Raw genomic sequence first — 19,330 nt, 5'->3', positions numbered from 1 at the left:
TGTTATCAGCAGTGTTTCCTCAGCCAGACAAAAGTATTTTGCCTTTTATTTACTTTTCAGGACAGCAGAGTGTATTCGACAAGCTCATTTGAATAGGGGACTACTTTTTAACACTTGCAGTGTAGGAAAATAGAAAGGGACTTCTATTTCTTAGCAAGAGGTCTAATGCTATATGTGCCCATGTTTAAGGTGGAAGGTTAGAGTTAGGGACTGTTTGGGTGTTATTTTAGGACAAAGTCAGACAGAGGGTTAAGCTGAAGCCACAACTCATTACAGACATGTTGTGCTTCCAATTCAATGATTGCGGTTTACCCATTTTGTTTCACTAGAACTGCAGTGATATCTACATTCATTCCAGAGTGTTTACTACCCTTAATCTTCCAAGATGAGGACACAGAACTCACATGAGTCATAAGGTAGTTAGGTTATAGTTTTTCCTAAGAATGTCTCCACTTGTTACGGGTACGTGAAAAGAATCCCCACTACTACAGTATCTCTAGCATCCTTGGGCGTCCCAGTACTGTATGTGCTTGTGCTTGTCCTAGCTCAGGGCTGTATGGCCTTGCACAGGGGCACATGCATGCCAGCAGCACAAACTGCTTTGCATTGCAATCCCGGGTATGGTAGCTGGCATGTGTACATACACATGGGAGTTCTTCTATGCCTACTGTAGATGGGTATTTAAGTCTCTTCCACTGGCAGGAGATGTGATAGTTCAGACCAGCTCCAGATCATGCAGAGAGTTCTCCTTATCCCAGTGTTTGCCTCCTCTCTGTTCTTGATTGCTTTCCTGCCTGTGTTGCCTGCCTCTTCCTGATCAACAACTCTGCCTTGCCTGCCACCAGTACTGACCTCTGCTTGTGCAACAACTCTACCTTTTCTGCCGCCAGTACTGACCTCTGCCTGTTCAACAATTCTGCCTTGCCTGCCACCAGCACTGACCTTTGCCTAGGCTGCAATAACTGCCTTGCCTACCACCAGCACTGACCTTTGCTTGTGCAATAACTCTGCCTTGCCTGCGCAATAACTCTGCCTTGCAAGCCACCAGCAATAACCTCTGCTTTTGCAATAGCTGCCTTGTCTGCCACTAGCACTAACCATTGCTTGTGCAATAACTGCCGTGCCTGCCAACAGCACTGACCATTGCATGTACAAAAACTCTGCCTTGCCTGCCACCAGCACTGACCTTTGCCTGTGCAATAACTCTGCCTTGCAAGCCACCAGCAATAACCTCTGCTTTTGCAATAGCTGCCTTGTCTGCCACTAGCACTAACCATTGCTTGTGCAATAACTGCCGTGCCTGCCAACAGCACTGACCATTGCATGTACAAAAACTCTGCCTTGCCTGCCACCAGCACTGACCTTTGCCTGTGCTGCAATAACTCTGCCTTGCCTGCCACTAGCACTGACCTCTGCCTGTACAATAACTCTGCCTTGCCTGCCACCAGCACTGACCTCTGAATGTACAATAACTCTGCCTTGTCTGCCATCAGTACTGACCTTTGCCTGTGCAAAAACTCTGCCTTGTCTGCCCCAAGCACTGACCTCTACTTGTTCAACAACAAGGCGCAGCCGCCGTGATGGGGAACATGCACAGCCGCACTATGCTTGCGCCGACTGGCCCAAGTTACCGGGACCGTAGTGGAGGATCCAGAAGGCAGAGGGAGCCATCAGGCCGAAGGGGGCTGGTGGAAGCCCCAGGTATGTAAAAAGGTTTTCTTTCAGGTTATCTCAGGTACATAAGTCAAGTTCCTCTTTAATTCGACTCCCCTGTATGCACATTCTGCTATTCGTTCACTCTTTATATACTTATGCTAGGTGAACCGCGTGCATCAAGAAGCAAAGTTTTGCTCTGAGTGCGCTACTTTTTGTCAATAGGCCCCACGGTTTTTAAGGAGCTGCCTTCAAAAGCATGGAGTGGAGTCAGCGAGCTCTGGATAAACTGGATCCATATGTCCATTATAGGTAACAGAATCCCGTTCATCTGATTTTCTATGAAGCTGTGCGAATGTGAAGAGCCCGATGGGTTTTATTACCCTGCAGAAGGAATCGATGTCCCTCTCTGCTGATCCCCTTTAATAGGCCTGGCTGCCGTTCCCCTTATCACACATACTGCTCATGCCAGAGTCCTCTCCCAGGAGCGGCCCTCCAGACTCCAGCAAAGATCCCAAAAACAGTTATCTGCTGAGCCTCGCTGTGTTTATAATGAAGCCTGGCTGCGTGTTTCTGGTGCCCAGAGACATATTTGGAGAGGAGATGGAAGGCGTATTTCTAGGAATGCTGCAGCAGAGCCGTCTTTTCGTGCAGACGCCGCCAGCGCAGCCTACAACACATCACTTACGTGGTTTATCGAAGAGGAACTCTGATGTTTTACTGGACTGGCCGTAGGATAAAGGTCCATAACCACAGCGCAATTTTTTGCAGTGACTTTTTTCCCGATGAACAATCGCTTCTGAGATTTTGTGACCGTGGGTACGTTTTCGCAATGACATGATAATTTTTGCAGCAATTGCGGCCGTCATGATGGATCGCATCACCACCAATCGTGTCATACCCGTCGTGTGTTCCTGTGGTAAAACATGGATCGGGGAATGATTGCTCATCGGGTCACAATACGCAGGGACGCAGCTAAGGCTTCTGTGTCCCGAGGTGGCCCATAATTTGTGACCACCCCTCATGTGCCTCTTTTGGCCCCCTCTAGAGATACAAAAGAACAAAAACACCCCTTATTTTATTAAATGTTAAGCACTATCTGTGAAAAAATACTGGTCAAAAGGCCGAGAGTATATGCAAAAAAGTGTATTGATGCCCACTACAAAAAATTAAAAGCAATACAGTTGTGCCTAGGTCATAGGGCCCCCTAGTATAATTAATGAAATGCCTGAACCCTGCAAACAAAAGATACAATGAAATGAATGTTAGGATATGTAAAACCTCTCTCAAGAGACGGTGGTCAGAATATAACAGTGTCCAATGAGTAAAAAATATATTGAAAAATGAGCTGACGCTGTGCCACAATCAAATCAAGGGAGAGGTGCACATAACCATCCTGTACGGATAAAAATATGGCTCTCAGTTTCCAATATCTGCACCAAAATATTGTTAAGGTGCCAGTGCTAAAAGTGCTACAGTACTACAAAAAATAGAAGAAATATTGTGCAAACGCCGCAATAAATGACAATCTATCACCCAATACGGTTATAATCTCGTAAACTTGAACACTTCATGACAGCATGCAAAAAACTGTGCTGAAATGCTTATACTGGTACTCCCAAAAATGGGTGAACAGTCTATAGAAATAAATATACATGTGAGGTAGATAAGAGATGTGAGGTAGATAAGGAAGTAAGACAATGGCCTCAATTCACTAAGATCATGCTGGAGATAATAAGGCAAGAGAAAATTTACCTCCACACAGTGAGAGAGTTATCTTATCTCTTCATTACTAACGTTACCTCCACTGTAGTTATTTTCACACACAGTTAATTAACAGCCTATCTTTACCTCTGGAGTTATTTTAAAGAGAATCTGTATTGTTAAAATCGCTCAAAAGTAAACATACCAGTGCGTTAGGGGACATCTCCTATTACCCTCTGTCACAATTTCGCCGCTCCTCGCCGCATTAAAAGTGGTTAAAAACAGTTTTAAAAAGTTTGTTTATAAACAAACAAAATGGCCACCAAAACAGGAAGTAGGTTGATGTACAGTATGTCCACACATAGAAAATACATCCATACACAAGCAGGTAGTGTTGGGCGAACAGTGTTCGCCACTGTTCGGGTTCTGCAGAACATCACCCTGTTCGGGTGATGTTCGAGTTCGGCCGAACACCTGACGGTGCTCGGCCAAACCGTTCGGCCATATGGCCGAACTAAGAGCGCATGGCCGAACGTTCCCCGAACGTTCGGCTAGCGCTGTGATTGGCCGAACGGGTCACGTGGTTCGGACCCGAACGCGCTCTGATTGGCCGAACTGTCACGTGGTTCGGGTAAATAAATACCCGAACCACGTCATATCTCCGCCATTTGTCTGTGGGTTTAGCTTTGGGTAGGCAGGCAGGGTAGTTCGCGCTCCAGCCACGCTAGCCAGGGTCCCCCCCAGTCATTGTGTGTCGCTGCTGGGAACAGTAGTACACCGCTCGTTCAGCCACACTATATAGCATTCTGTGTACTGTTCTGTGTCTGCTGGGAACAGTAGTACACCGCTCGTTCAGCCACACTATATAGCATTCTGTGTACTGTTCTGTGTCTGCTGGGAACAGTAGTACACCGCTCGTTCAGCCACACTATATAGCATTCTGTGTACTGTTCTGTGTCTGCTGGGAACAGTGGTACACCGCTCGTTCAGCCACACTATATAGCATTCTGTGTACTGTTCTGTGTCTGCTGGGAACAGTAGTACACCGCTCGTTCAGCCACACTATATAGCATTCTGTGTACTGTTCTGTGTCTGCTGGGAACAGTGGTACACCGCTCGTTCAGCCACACTATATAGCATTCTGTGTACTGTTCTGTGTCTGCTGGGAACAGTGGTACACCGCTCGTTCAGCCACACTATATAGCATTCTGTGTACTGTTCTGTGTCTGCTGGGAACAGTAGTACACCGCTCGTTCAGCCACACTATATAGCATTCTGTGTACTGTTCTGTGTCTGCTGGGAACAGTGGTACACCGCTCGTTCAGCCACACTATATAGCATTCTGTGTACTGTTCTGTGTCTGCTGGGAACAGTGGTACACCGCTCGTTCAGCCACACTATATAGCATTCTGTGTACTGTTCTGTGTCTGCTGGGAACAGTAGTACACCGCTCGTTCAGCCAGACTATATACCATTGTTTACTGACACTATATAGCAGACTATATAGCATTGTGTGTACACCGCTCAGCCAGACTATATACCATTGTTTACTGACACTCTGTGTACACCGCTCAGCCAGACTATATACCATTGTTTACTGCCACTCTGATTCTGCTGGGAACAGTAGTACACCGCTCGCTCAGCCAGACTATATACCATTGTTTACTGACACTATATAGCAGACTATATAGCATTGTGTGTACACCGCTCAGCCAGACTATATACCATTGTTTACTGACACTCTGTGTACACCGCTCAGCCAGACTATATACCATTGTTTACTGCCACTCTGATTCTGCTGGGAACAGTAGTACACCGCTCGCTCAGCCAGACTATATACCATTGTTTACTGACACTATATAGCAGACTATATAGCATTGTGTGTACACCGCTCAGCCAGACTATATACCATTGTTTACTGACACTCTGTGTACACCGCTCAGCCAGACTATATACCATTGTTTACTGCCACTCTGATTCTGCTGGGAACAGTAGTACACCGCTCACCCGCCACTGTATAGCATTGTGCTCTGTGTCACTGCTGACAATAGTGGTACACCGCTCACCCACCACTGTATAGCATTTCTGTACTGCCACTGTACTGCTGCCAGTCAGCGTGTACTTTAAGTGAAATGAGGAAGAAATCCGGTGAAAGAGGGAGGGGCAAGGGAAGAGGTGTTTCCCCTGACGGTTCACGTACAGGCCACAGGGGAGCACCCAAGAAAACCCACTCAATACTGCCCATGTTGTCCAGGACAACAACCCTCACAGATCCAAAAGAACAGGACCAGATAATTACTTGGATGACCTCTCAAGCGTCCAGCAGTGGGTTAAGCAGCACCAGCACATCACGCACGAGGTCCGAGTCCTCAGCCAGTTAAAGTCTGGGCTTTCTTTGAAGACTGCACTGAGGATGTTACCATGGCGATTTGCAAGGTGTGCAAGACCCGCCTGAGCAGGGGGAAAAGTATTAACAACCTCTCCACCACCAGCATGAGCCGCCACATTCTATCCAAACATCCCACTCTGTGGGCAAACGCGGCAGGACAGGGTACCACCGTACCACCAGCAACACTGCCTCCCTTGGGTTCACCAGACTCACCACCAGACCCGCCTCAGCAGCAGCAGTAGCCCAGCCATTGCGTGGTTCACAACATTCACAAACATCAGACGATGCTGACACTGTCACTTTCCGGACTAGTGCTCTTGAGGTCTCCCAGTGTTCATCAAACACAACAACCAACAGCCCTTCGGTGTGCAGTGCTACGGTTGAGTTGTCTGTCTCTGAGATGTTTGAGCACAAGAGGAAATTGCCAGCAAATGACCCGCGGGCCGTGGCAGTAACAGCCAGCCAGCATAGCCAAGCTTCTGGCCTGCGAAATGCTGCCATATCGAGTGGTGGAGACAAACAGCTTCAAGGGCATGATGTCAGTGGCCATCCCACGTTACGTGGTTCCCAGCCGCTACCACTTTGCGCGCTCTGCAGTGCCTGAGTTGCATGAGCACGTGGTCAGCTAAATAACCCGAAGCTTGAAGAATGCCGTTGCCTGCAAGGTTCACCTCACCACTGACACCTGGACAAGTGCGTTCGGCCAGGGTCGATACATCTCCCTTACCGCGCACTGGGTGAACCTTGTGGAGCCTGGCAGTGATTCCTCACCTGCTACGGCGCGGGTGTTGCCCACGCCGCAAACAGCTGCACCGCCGTCCCTCCCACTGGATAACAACAGCAGCACCTACCTCTCTGACTCCTTCTCCTCCAACGCATCTCAAAGCTGTACCTCATCCGGAAACGCTAACCCAGCACCAGCAGCAGTAGGATCGTGGAAGCAGTGCAGCACAGCTGTTGGCATGCGTCAGCAAGCGTTGCTGAAGCTGATCTGCCTTGGGGATAAGCAGCACACAGGGGAGGAAATTTGGAGGGGAATAAAGGAACAGACGGATTTGTGGCTGGCACCGCTGGACCTGAAACCGGGCATGAAGCTAGACACCTGGCACGAACTGGCAATGTACGCAATAGAGGTGCTGGCTTGCCCGGCAGCCAGCGTTATGTCGGAACGCTGTTTCAGTGCTGCCGGAGGCATCATCACAGATCGGCGTATCCGCCTCTCCACAGAAAATGCAGACCGTCTGACTCAAATTAAAATGAATCAATCCTGGATTGGAAACGACTACGCAACACTCCTGGACCCCAACCAAGTAACATGACCGATGAACATCTGGGATGGTTTAGCGTTTCCGGTCCCTGTTTATTGAACCTCTCATCTGTATTACATTTATGACTGCATGGCGGCAAAAAGCATTGCTGCTATATCCGCACGCTTTTTGTCCTCATGCAAGGCCTGGGTTGTTGTGTCTCACAAAGCGTGGCCTTCTCCTCCTGCGCCTCCTCCTGTTCCATCACGTGTGCTGCTGCTGCTGCTGCTGCTGCTGGGTTACCGTTGCCGGTCCCTGTTTATGGAACCTCTTATCTTTATTACATTTATGACTACATGGCGGTACAAAGCATGCTATCCGCACGCTTTTTGTCCTCATGCAAGGCCTGGGTTGTTGTGTCTCACAAAGCGTGGCCTTCTCCTCCTGCGCCTCCTCCTGTTCCATCACGTGTGCTGCTGCTGCTGCTGCTGCTGGGTTAGCGTTGCCGCGTGGTCCCTGTTTATTGAACCTCTTATCTTTATTACATTTATGACTACATGGCGGTACAAAGCATGCTCTCCGCACGCTTTTTGTCCTCATGCAAGGCCTGGGTTGTTGTGTCTCACAAAGCGTGGCCTTCTCCTCCTGCGCCTCCTCCTGTTCCATCACGTGTGCTGCTGCTGGGTTAGCGTTGCCGCGTGGTCCCTGTTTATTGAACCACTTATCTTTATTACATTTATGACTGCATGGTGGTACAAAGCATGCTATCCGCACGCTTCTTGTCCTCATGCAAGGCCTGGGTTGTTGTGTCTCAAAGCGTGGCCTTCTCCTCCTGCGCCACCCTCCTCCTGTTCCATCACGTGTGCTGCTGCTGGGTTAGCATTACCGGTCCCTTTTCCTGGAACCTCTTATATGTATTACATTTATGACTGCATGCCGACAAAAAGCATGTTACCTGTGCAAAGAAAACAGACATTTCCCGCATTTAAAAGACAGTTTTCCCTTTGAAACTTTAAAATCGATTTTCTCAAAAACTATAAGCTCTTTTTGCTAAATTTTTTTTTCCTCTTGTACCCACTCCCAAGGTGCACATACCCTGTAAATTTGGGGTATGTAGCATGTAAGGAGGCTTTACAAACCACAAAAGTTCGGGTCCCCATTGACTTCCATTATGTTCGGAGTTCGGGTCGAACACCCGAACATCGCGGACATGTTCGGCCTGTTCGGCCCGAACCCGAACATCTAGATGTTCGCCCAACACTACAAGCAGGCTGTATACACCCTTCCTTTTGAATCTCAAGAGATCATTTGTGTGTTTCTTTCCCCCTGCAGCTATCTTCCACTGAAGTGTCAGGCTGTTTCTTCCTGCAGAGTGCAGACAGCTCTGCCTGTATGTAATTCCTCAGTATGTGAAAGCCCAGCCAGCTCAGAGGAGGATTTATCCAGCTTGTAAAAGATAAGAGAGAAGAGAGAAGCTGCCCTACTCTAAATAATACACAGGCAGTGTGCAGAGAGGGGCCTGGAGGGGGAGATGCATCACAGAACCACAACACTGAAGAACTTGGCAGCCTTCCAGACACAGGCTGACAAGTCTGACAAGATAGAGATAAGTTGTTTTATTACAGAGATGGTGATAGTAGAACGTGCTGCAGTAAGCCAGAACACATTAGAATAGCTTTTGGAAGTTGTAGGATGATAAAAAACAGGATGCAATTTTTGTTACGGAGTCTCTTTAAAGACAGAAGAGTTAACTTTAGGTTTGCCTGAGGTAAAAGGTTTCCTGAATACTACATGCCTTATCACCATGGTGATCACTCTAGAAACGTTATTAAAGACAGGAGTTAAGCTTAGTGAATTGAGGCCATAGTCTCATAGTTCAGTAGAGAGACCCAGGAACGGCTGTGTCGGCGCGGGTAGCGCTAACACAGCCGTTCCTGGGTCTCTCTACTTAACTATTTAGGTGAGCCTTGCGTTGCTTCTTCCTAACTCTGCTCCATCTGATTTCACAGTCTTTTCTTATATTACTAACTTGAGTACATCTCAGTAATGATTAGAAAGCCAGCAAGAGAAATGTGTTGACATTCGCTGGTGAACGTCTGTTTGGCAACAAACTGATTTAGTGTTGTGTGGACACGCTGTGTGGACAGTCTATGTACGGGACATTACCCAAGACTCGCGTAAATAGCAGAGCATCTGTGTGGGACAGCAGGTGGAAGTGAACGGGGCCTGGACAGCTGTTTGGCATGTTAGCGCTTCCTATGTTGGCCGACGTGTAGTCCCAAGCACATGGAGCGCTGGACACATGAGAGCAGCTCGCAGAATGCTGCGGAGACGGGTAACAGACGATACTGGCTGAAATGTGTAAAGAAGCAGATCTGGGAATCCCCTGCCAGTAACTGCAGAATCTAGAATATAATCAGCTGGATACATTTTCTAGGTTCTAAAATTTAAAAAAAAAATGTTTACCGTAATTGCCATTACCTTACAAGCAAACTCTTTGGTTCAAATGAGGTGAAGGAGATGCGCAGAACCCGAGGTGAAAATAAACTAATGACAAACAATTGTATTTATCCTCCTCCTCCTCCAAATCACTTTTACTTTTTTTTTTTTTTTTTACATCCCATGGTTTTAATTTATGTTTAAGCATTTACAAAGTACTGTAGATTTTACATTTTTTGTCTCTGCTCAATAGCAGACTATTAAGTGTCCCAGAGCTAAATTATTTGAACTATTGACTTTTTCAATCTATCCCCATCCCTCAGATAGTTGTAATACCTCATCAGTGAAGGTTACAATATAATCCAAGAAGAGAGAAACTGTCACTTGCATGCCTGAAGGTTAACTCTTTCAGACAGAAAATGAAAATAAAAAGAAACACAGCCTAATTATGAATATGCTTGGCACTCGACATACATGTTTATCACGTCACCTCAGGTACACTTTAACCCGTTAGCAGCAATGCACCACATAAAAAAAAAAAATATCCCGTTTGCCACTATTAATGGCGACAGGGTGTTTTAATGCGTCGCTCCCCGCTGCAGCCATGCGCGTACCCGTCGGGAGTGACACATCTGTGATTGGTGAAGGGGAACAAGTGTTCCCTGAGCCAATCAATGTGCCAGTAAGGGAATGACCATGGCTTCAACAAGAAGCCAATCATCATTCCTCTAACACTGTCTGTGTGCTTGTTCAAAGCACAAAGAATATTGTGTGTAGGGACATAAAACAAATACAAATAAAATAATAATAAATTAATTATTATACTTTGCCTTCCATATCCCATCTCTCACAGTTAGCACAATATAATTTACAAATTGAAAAGCTCTTTAGACAACGTAATAACCAAACATTCATACGGAGGTGTGGTCTTTTGAGTGGCATAAGTGGATTTAAGGTATTTCTAAAGAGATTGTTCAGCTGTTTAACAGTATAGATAAGACTCGAGCCTGTTTGTAGAGAACACTGCATGAATATCCTTCCCTCCCTTTCTCTTCCCACCCTCCCCTTCCCTCTGGTTGTTGTGCCTCGATTTATCTGCATCCCAAAGCCAAAGTTTGAGGGCTTAGGGCCCTGCAGTTTAATCTTCTTATAAAGTGTTTGTTCAGTTCATAATATGTTCTTTATGCCTATATGTATTTATTGGTATTGACCACTTGATATTTGTTGTTCATTATTTGTGAATTGTTGTTTAACTCTCTTAAGCTACATGCGCACGGGAGACAATTGTCCCCCGTTGCATAGCTACAAGAGACCAGGGAGCGACAACTCCCTGGCGGCGACAGTTATCCACACATCTTGCCAGAAAGGCAGAGACGCGGCGGAAGCTGTCTGTGAATGGAGCATCCCCCAGCCGGATGCTGCATTCACTTGCATTAGGTCTCCTGTCGCTAGTCCGCATACACACGCGGACTAGCGACAGTTGCGGGGAAGTTGCGGCGACAGCTGTAGCCGGCGATTTAACAAATCAATCGCCTGGCGACAGCTCCGACGGGCGACGGTTCGGGCGCGCGCATCATACACACGGGCGACCTGTCGCCGCAACACGCGCGTGTGCATGAGCCATTATAGAGTACAGTTTCTTTATATTGTTCAACGATATTTCTTATTTTCATTCCGTTATTATTTTATTTGAATTATTTTTGCAAGATGTCTGGCTATTTGTATCAGCTGTAATGTCTTTAAAAACTTTTTTCAATAAAACGTATTGATTAAAAAAAAAAAAAAAAAAAAAAGGGAATTAATCAGTGATGATCAATCAGCCGCGGGATTGCATCGCTAATGGCCACCTTAACACCAATGTAAGGGCCAGAAAATGGAGTTGCTTATAAAGTGCCTTTGTAGAAGTAGTTTGATGTAGAAATAGATTTGGGGAGCGACACCAGGCAACAAAATCACAAAATGCTTGTTTGAAAGTAAAAAAAACTGCACAAGTCACAGATCGAATTACAGTGCATTTCTTGCCATGTGAAATGCAAGCTATGACTAAGGGCTGATTGTTGCCTGACATGTCAACTTCTATGATGTACGGTTTCTGCAAATAGAACATTTTATGCTCTCTAAAAGTGGGTTGAGTGGTCTCTCTTTGGATCAGGCAATATTATTATTTATTTAGTGCCAACATCTTCCTCAGCACTGTACAAATTATATTAACTACTGCAATGCCCTTCTGTCTGGTCTCTCTATGACCTGAATAGCCCCGCTGCAGTCCATCATGAATGCGGCAGCCAGAATCATCCACTCTTCCCATCACTCAACATGGTGGCTCCCCTCTGTAAATCCCTCCACTGGCTTCCTATCCAGTCCAGAATCAGATCCAAGATACTGTGTCTGACCTACAAATCTGTCCAACCTACATTTCCAATCTTATTCAGAGGTACACACCTAGCCTCTCAATCCACTCCTCCAATGAACTTCGCCTGACCGCCCCCCGCATCACCCAATCCCATGCAAGCTTCCAGGATTTCTCAAGGGCCGCTCCAACACTATGGAATCCTCTACCTTCCCTCATTAGGGCTGCCCCCTCCTTCAATATCTTCAAGAAGGCCCTCAAAACTCACCTTTTCACTCTGGCCTACCCCTACCCTCCCTGGTGGTCTAAACCCGCAGCTTAACTCTGGTCCCCTACCTTTCGTGTCCTTACCTCTCCCTCTAGATTGTAAGCCTTCGCCAGGGTTCTCCTACCTGTTCACGCACCTCCATTACCGTACACCCATCCTATGGATCTGAGTGAACTCGACTTGCCTAATCTCCATCTCCCTATGTGTCCCCTTCTCTTATTGTATCCTCCTTTGCTCCCCCGGTGTGTCCCCTTCCATCCTCCTTTGCTCCCCCTTCTACCCTTCTCTGCTCCCCTCCCCTCCAGTGACTGACTAAGCATTACTTTGTACTCCTACTATGCTGTATGATCTGGTTTTTCTTGTATTCCTGTATTGCCTTATTGCTGTATGTCACCCCTAAATATTGTCTGTAACCTTAACTAAATATTGTCTGTAACTTTAACTAAATATTGTCTGTAACCTTAACTAATGTTCAGCACTGCGTAATATGTTGACGCTTAATAAATATATATTTTAGTCACTTAAAGAGACACTGAAGCGAAAAAAAAAATTATGATATTATGATTTGTATGTGTAGTACAGCTAAGAAATAAAACATTAAGATCAGATACATCAGTCTAATTGTTTCCAGTACAGGAAGAGTTGAGAAACCCCAGTTGTTATCTCTATGCAAACAAGCCATTAAGCTCTCTGACTAAGTTTTAGTCGTGGAGAGGGCTGTTTTCTGACTTTTATTATCTCAACTGTAAGTGAACTGTTTACTTTTTATCTGCCAGAGGAGAGGTCATTAGTTCACAGACTGCTCTGAAAGACTCATTTTGAATGCTGAGTGTTGGGTAATCTGCACATATTATAGAATGATGCAATGTTAGATAAAACACTATATACCTGAAAATGAAAGTATGAGAATATTTTCTTTGCCGCTAATCTTCTAGTAATTATTCATAGTACACAACCAATTCACTAGATCATATTTTTTTTTTCGCTTCAGTGTCTCTTTAACTGTCCCTCAGATAGGCACAGAGTCTAATCCCAACCATAGTCACATGTCTATGAATGTATTGTATAGTTACCACAATAGTACGTGGCAGAAGACAGAAGCAATGCAATTTTACCATACATATTATGAGTTGCCTCACCTTTGGGCACCTCTTGGGTATGCTTTGCTCCTTTCTGTATTTTGAAGTCCAGGTACAGTGTTGGTGTCCGTGTGTAAACCTTTGACTGCAATTAAGACAATACGTTTACAGTCAGATAAACATAGGTCATTGGAAACATGTCCAACACAGACTAACGATAGCAGCAAACTAAATTCTGAAACTGATCCCTTTTTTTGTACAGTTTTACAGTACCAAATATGTTCAATATGGCAACAGGAAGCAGGTGAAAGAATCAGGTCAGCAAGAATGACTGATAAAATATGTGTGTGTGTGTATATGTGTATGTGTCTGTCTGTCTGTCTGTCTGTCTGTCTGTCTGTCTGTCTGTCTGTGTGTGTATCACATAGTTGCGTTAAACTGGACATTCTTACCTTTGCCACAATTCTTACAAAAATTTGCAGAAAGTGAAAAATGCATATTTTGGTAAAAAGTTGCTATTCAAATTATACACTCTTAATCAATATGACCTCTGCGAAGGGTTGGCTGGCCGAAACCAAAGACTTGCGATTGCATTATATCAGAATCAACACAAGTGTACACAATGCTCATAACAGAGCGTTATTTATCTGACACGCAGTGGTTTTTCCATATAAACAGTATTGCAGGGGGTCTAGTTTGTGTCTTCTGAATTGGTGCAAAATTTCCAGGTCTGCAGCTACAGTATGAAATATTATATACCACAGTGTTATTGTTAGAGAAACTGTAGTGAAAATAGGATAAGGAATAAAATTGCTTAATTTTTTACAAAATTCATTCATAAATTACTCGGATTCTTTGGCATATAAGATGCTCCGGATTATAAGATGCATCTAGGTGTAGAGGACAAAAACCAGGGGAAGGGAGGAAAAACAAAAATACATACTAAACCTGGTGCCTCCATGGTGCAGGAGCGTCTTGTAGATGTTCTCCACCAAATATTGTGCCCCACTTGTACTTCATGTCTCCTCCTGTGTCCCCCATGTGATGTGTCCCCATGTCCTTCTTTGCCCCCCTATGTGTCCCCTTCTCTTCTTGTATCATCCTTTGCTCCCCTGGGTGTCCCCTTCCATCCTCCTTTGCTCCTCTTCTGTCCTTCTCCGCTTCCCTCCCCAAGCCTCCTCTGCTCCCCATGCATAAATATGTAGCAGCAGCATGGCTCACCTAATCCATGGCTTCAGCAGCGACCAGAGACGTCTCCAATTCCTACGGCTCCCCTAGTTCTGGCTTCTGATGATCGCGTCATCAGCAGAAGCCGGCACTAGGGGAACAGAGAAGGAGGAGAGGTCTGATCGTCACTGATTAGGAGAGCCGTGCTGCCGCTACTTATATGTACGGGGAGCAGAGGAGACGGGGGGGGGGGAGCAGAGGAGGACGATACAGCCAGGCCTTTCCGGACATCGCGTTGGGTCGGCGGTCGTATCGGCGGGCATTTGTAAGTCGGGGACTCTGTATATTTGGCATAAAAGATGCAGGGACTGTTTCTCCCCATCTTGGGGGGAGAATAGGTGTGTCTTATATGGTGGAAAAAAAAAAACGGCATTTAGTGTTTGCTCATTGGAAATCTTTCTCTCTCTGATTTACATTCTAAAACTTAGCACAGGTGGTGACATCTTAAATTGCCAGGTGACATATTTGGTCGATAAAGAGTTTTGTTTTTAACCATTTACCGCCATCCTAACGTATTAAAACGTCATGCTTACCGCTATTAACAGCAACATGACGTTTTAATACGTCGCGCATTGCCGCCGCTGCTACCGCCGTGTGTCCGCCGCTACCGCCGCCATTACCGTCGGGATCCCGTGCTGGGTGATTGGGGAAGAGGACCGAACAGTCCTCTACCCAATCGCAGTGCCTGGAGTGAATGGACGTGACCGCGAACAGCGGCTACGTCCATTCACATAAACAGGAAATGTAACAGTTTGATAAAGTGTAAAAAAAAAAAAAAAAAAGTGAACACGTCCTATGAGTGTTCACTAGCGCCATCTTGTGGCCAAAAAGTATATTACACCTACAAAATACATACATTTTCAAGTATATACACATCATTAATAAAATTACACTTCCAACCCTCCCCCCCAAAAAAAACACTTGTAAAAAAAAAAATCAGCTTAAAAAAAATAAATAAATAGTTGCCTTAGGGTCTCAGCTTTTTTTATTCTATATTTTATGGGGGAAAATTAATTTTAATTTACCGTATATACTCGCAAGCAAGCCGACCCGCATGTAAGCCGACCCCCCCACTTTTACCCCAAAAAAAGGGAAAAAATGATTGACCCTCATGTAAGCCGGGGGTAGGAAACGCTGGCCGCGTGATCCCCCCAGTATGTCCCAGTATAGCTAGTATAGTGCCCAGTATAGGGAGGTAGTGCTCAGTATAGCTAGTAAAATGCCCCAGTATAGCTAGTATAGTGCTCAGTATAGCTAGTATAGTGCTCAGTATAGCTAGTATAGTGCTCAGTATAGCTAGTATAGTGCTCAGTATAGCTAGTATAGTGCTTAGTATAGTGCTCAGTATAGCCAGTATAGTGCTCAGTATAGCCAGTATAGTGCTCAGTATAGCCAGTATAGTGCTCAGTATAGCCAGTATAGTGCTCAGTATAGCCAGTATAGTGCTCAGTATAGCCAGTATAGTGCTCAGTATAGCTAGTAAAGTGCCCCAGTTTAGCTAGTATAGTGCCCCATTATAGCTAGTATAGTGCCCCATTATAGCTAGTATAGTGCCCCATTATAGCTAGTATAGTGCCCCATTATAGCTAGTATAGTGCCCCATATAGCTAGCATAGTGCCCCATATAGCTAGCATAGTGCCCCATATAGCTAGCATAGTGCCCCAGTATGGGTGGGTAGGTGCTGTCCCTCCCCGCTCCCCCGCGGCTGCCGCTGCTGCTATTACCTCAGGCGGCGCCGCTTCCTCTATCCCCGTCCTCCTCCGGTAACTCATTCACAGCAGCGCGCCTCTCGCTGCTGTGATGACGAGGAAACCATAGAGAGCGGCTTCCTGTAGCGGCGATGCCGTTACTATGGGAACCGCTCTCTATGGTTTCCTGCGTCATCACAGCAGCGGGGGGCGCGCTGCTGTGAATGAGTTACCTACCGGAGGAGGACGGGGATAGAGGAAGCGGCGCCGCTTAAGGTAATAGCAGCGGCAGCCGCGGGGGGAGCGGGGAGGGACAGCACCTATCCACCCATGACTCGCAAGCAAGCCGACCCCCCAACTTTTGGCCCACTTTTGGGGGGTCAAAAATTCGGCTTGCTTGCGAGTATATACGGTATTACATAGGGGCTTGTAATTATGGCCAGAACAAACAGAAAAATAACCACTTATATTTCAAAATAATATACTGTCGCCATACATTGTGGTAGGGACATAATCTAAACGGTTTAATTATCGGGACCACTGGGCAAATAAAACGTGTTTGTTTTATCCACAGGAGAATGTTTAATTTTAAAACTATAAAGGCTGAACACTGAGAAATAATGATTTTTTTTCTTTTTTTTCTGTTTTTCTCATTAAAATGCATTTAGAATAAAAAAATTCTTAGCAAAATGTACTATCCACAGAAAGCCTAATTGGTGGCGAAAAAAACGAGGTATAGATCATTTTCTTATGATAAGTAGTAATAAAGTTATTAGGGAATAAAAGGGAGGAGCGCTGACAACTGAAAATTGCTCTGGTCCGTTAGGATAAAAACCCTTGGGGGTGAACTGGTTAAATCTCATAATATGGCAGTTATTGATTGGTTTGTATCGCTAGAACCTGCAAAATCTGAATATCTATACACGCGATCTCTTAAAAGAATCAAAGACTAGGATAGTCATGTGACTATGGCAGGGATTAGATAGTAAACGCAAGGACCTTTAGTGACATGACTATGTACTCTGTAAAGTGCTGCAGAAGATGTCAGTGCTATATAAATACATAATTATAATATAGTAGGACATTAGACTATAACTATGGTAGGATTAGATTGTGAGCTCCACTGAGAACAGCCAGTGTCATGACTATTTACTCTGTAAAGTGCTACAGAAGATGTGAGTGCAATAAAAATATATAATAATAATAATAATAATAATATGGTAGGACATTAGACTATGACTATGGCAGGGATTAGATTGTGAGCTCCTCTGAGGGACAGTTAAGTGACATTCTGGGGAATTCAATTACCTTCTGGTCCTAGTGTCCTTATCTTATCTGAAATAAGAAGCTTTCTGTCATTTGCACGCCGAGATAAGCTTGTTACTGTAGATAAAATAACTTCCCACAATCTCGCTGCCACTGCACAGTTCCTGCAGTAAGGCACCCAGTCCAAGGCAATTATTTATTTTTTTTAAATGTTACAACCCCCTTTAGGACCAGGACGCTTTAGCCCAATTACAATCACAGGTTTCCAGAAATTTTTTCATATTTGTCATTCCGTGGCACTGGCGAGTGTAATATCGCAGCTATCAATCACGCGGAAGGAATTTACAGCCAGCGTTCCAGCAACCATACTGTAATTATTTATCGCCATTCCACACTGCAGTAACACTGCAAATAAACACCCATTGACTGTTTCCCTGTGATTGAGGGGAAAGGAAACTAAGAGAGACAACTGGCATCAGCCTATACATGTTATCAATTTACAAGACCGCTGTCTGCATTCCTTTTGCGTTCCCACAAAGCGAAAGCCGTACTTAGAAGATGGTAGGGGGCAGCTAAGGCGCTATGGGCCCCAGTGCAAGTTTAACATACCGCCACCGACCCCCGACCCCCGCGGCACGTTATATACAACAATTAAATGGCACATTAAAGAGGAACTTCAGCCAAAACAAACATACTGTCATTAAGTTACATTAGTTATGTTAATTGAAATAGATAGGTAATATCTCTTACCCACCATGTTTTAAAAGAAGAGGCAAATGTTTGATTTCATGAGGGCAGCCATCTTTTTGGTTGAAAGAAGGTGACAGGGAGCATGAGACACAGTTCCAACTGTCCTGTGTCCTGATCACCCCTCCCAGTTGCTAGGAAACGTGAACAACAACATAGGAAATACCATCATGCTTTGCACAGCATCAGGGGAAAAAAGCCTGGGCAGTTTTCTTTGATAGGGCGGAGCTTAGCTAAAAATGCAGCTAAAAATTAGACTTCTATAAGAAAAACAAAGTTCTGATGCTGTGAAACTGTTAAAGAGACACCAAGCCTTTTCAGTTCTGCTGAGTAGATTTTTAGTCTGGAGGTTCACTTTAAGACCTTCCAAGGACAGTGTCAGAGGTGCAAGAATGGGATGGGGAATAGTTTGTTAATGATCACTCCTAATTAAAGCATAGAAGTGATTATTACGAGCACAGGAACAATAGAGAGCTAATACCGTGGTTGAGGGTCGGCTCCTCGGGGCCCCTCTGGCCCAAGGGCCCCGGTGCAGTCGCAACCTCTGCACCCCCTATTGCTATGCCAATGGAAGGGGGCTGCTGTGCAGACAAAAAGATTTCTGGAGCCAATTTCTGTTTTTCTCCATTAAATATTATTATTTTAATGAAAAATGAATTTATAATACCTTTTTTTCCCCATCAGGTTTGTGAATAAATATTTAAAGGGAACCAGCAAGGGAAAAAATGCCTAATGTGGGTACTTACCTCAATAGAGAGAAGCCTCTGGAGGATCTAGATGCTTCCCCCGTCTTGGTCCTCGTTCTTCCATTGTTCCATTCAAAAATCTTCTTGTCGACCCTTGACAATGTGTAGTAACATGGCCCTGCTTGGGCGACAGCGCATGCATTTGCCATCCGTACATGCACAGTAGCACGGACTCGATTGGGCTTGTTTTTTCCCGCTGAAACCCGACCGGGTCCATGCTACCACACAGGCGTCGTGGCCGTGCTTCGGGGTCCGTGCTCACATTCAGCTTGGTGGAGGAAAACGGGAGAAGCCTCTTAAGGATCCAGAGGCTTCCCACTCCCAGGGCAAGTATGTTTTAATTTCCTTACGCCAACCTCAGATTTGCTTGAGGCCATTGCATTGCGGTGTGATGCTCTGCACCACACCACATCGCACCGCAGAAAACATTTATATGACCCTGTGGCAGAGTGCGCCGACAGGGTCATATGCATAGCGCCCTACTGGACAGGAAGTAAGTCACTCGGATTCCCTATCGTATTCACGT

General features: G+C 45.4%; 1 protein-coding gene across 4 annotated transcripts in view; it reads right to left on the bottom strand.

The window, feature by feature from the left end:
- The window catches only part of LOC137547321 (pirin-like), a 79,772-nt gene that overhangs the window by 16,385 nt on the left and 44,057 nt on the right, over nt 1-19,330 (bottom strand). For all 4 annotated transcript variants that reach the window (XM_068270786.1, XM_068270789.1, XM_068270787.1 and 1 more), the window contains exon 6: nt 13,190-13,274. In XM_068270786.1, the coding sequence (XP_068126887.1) occupies nt 13,190-13,274 (85 nt within the window). The remainder of the gene's footprint in view (nt 1-13,189; nt 13,275-19,330) is intronic.

This window comes from Hyperolius riggenbachi, chromosome 2 (genome assembly GCF_040937935.1).
Source record: "Hyperolius riggenbachi isolate aHypRig1 chromosome 2, aHypRig1.pri, whole genome shotgun sequence".
In the NCBI taxonomy this organism is placed as follows: Eukaryota; Metazoa; Chordata; class Amphibia; order Anura; family Hyperoliidae; genus Hyperolius; species Hyperolius riggenbachi.
The sequence above is the reverse complement of the archived record's forward strand: the minus strand, read 5'-3'. Positions and strand labels throughout refer to the sequence as shown.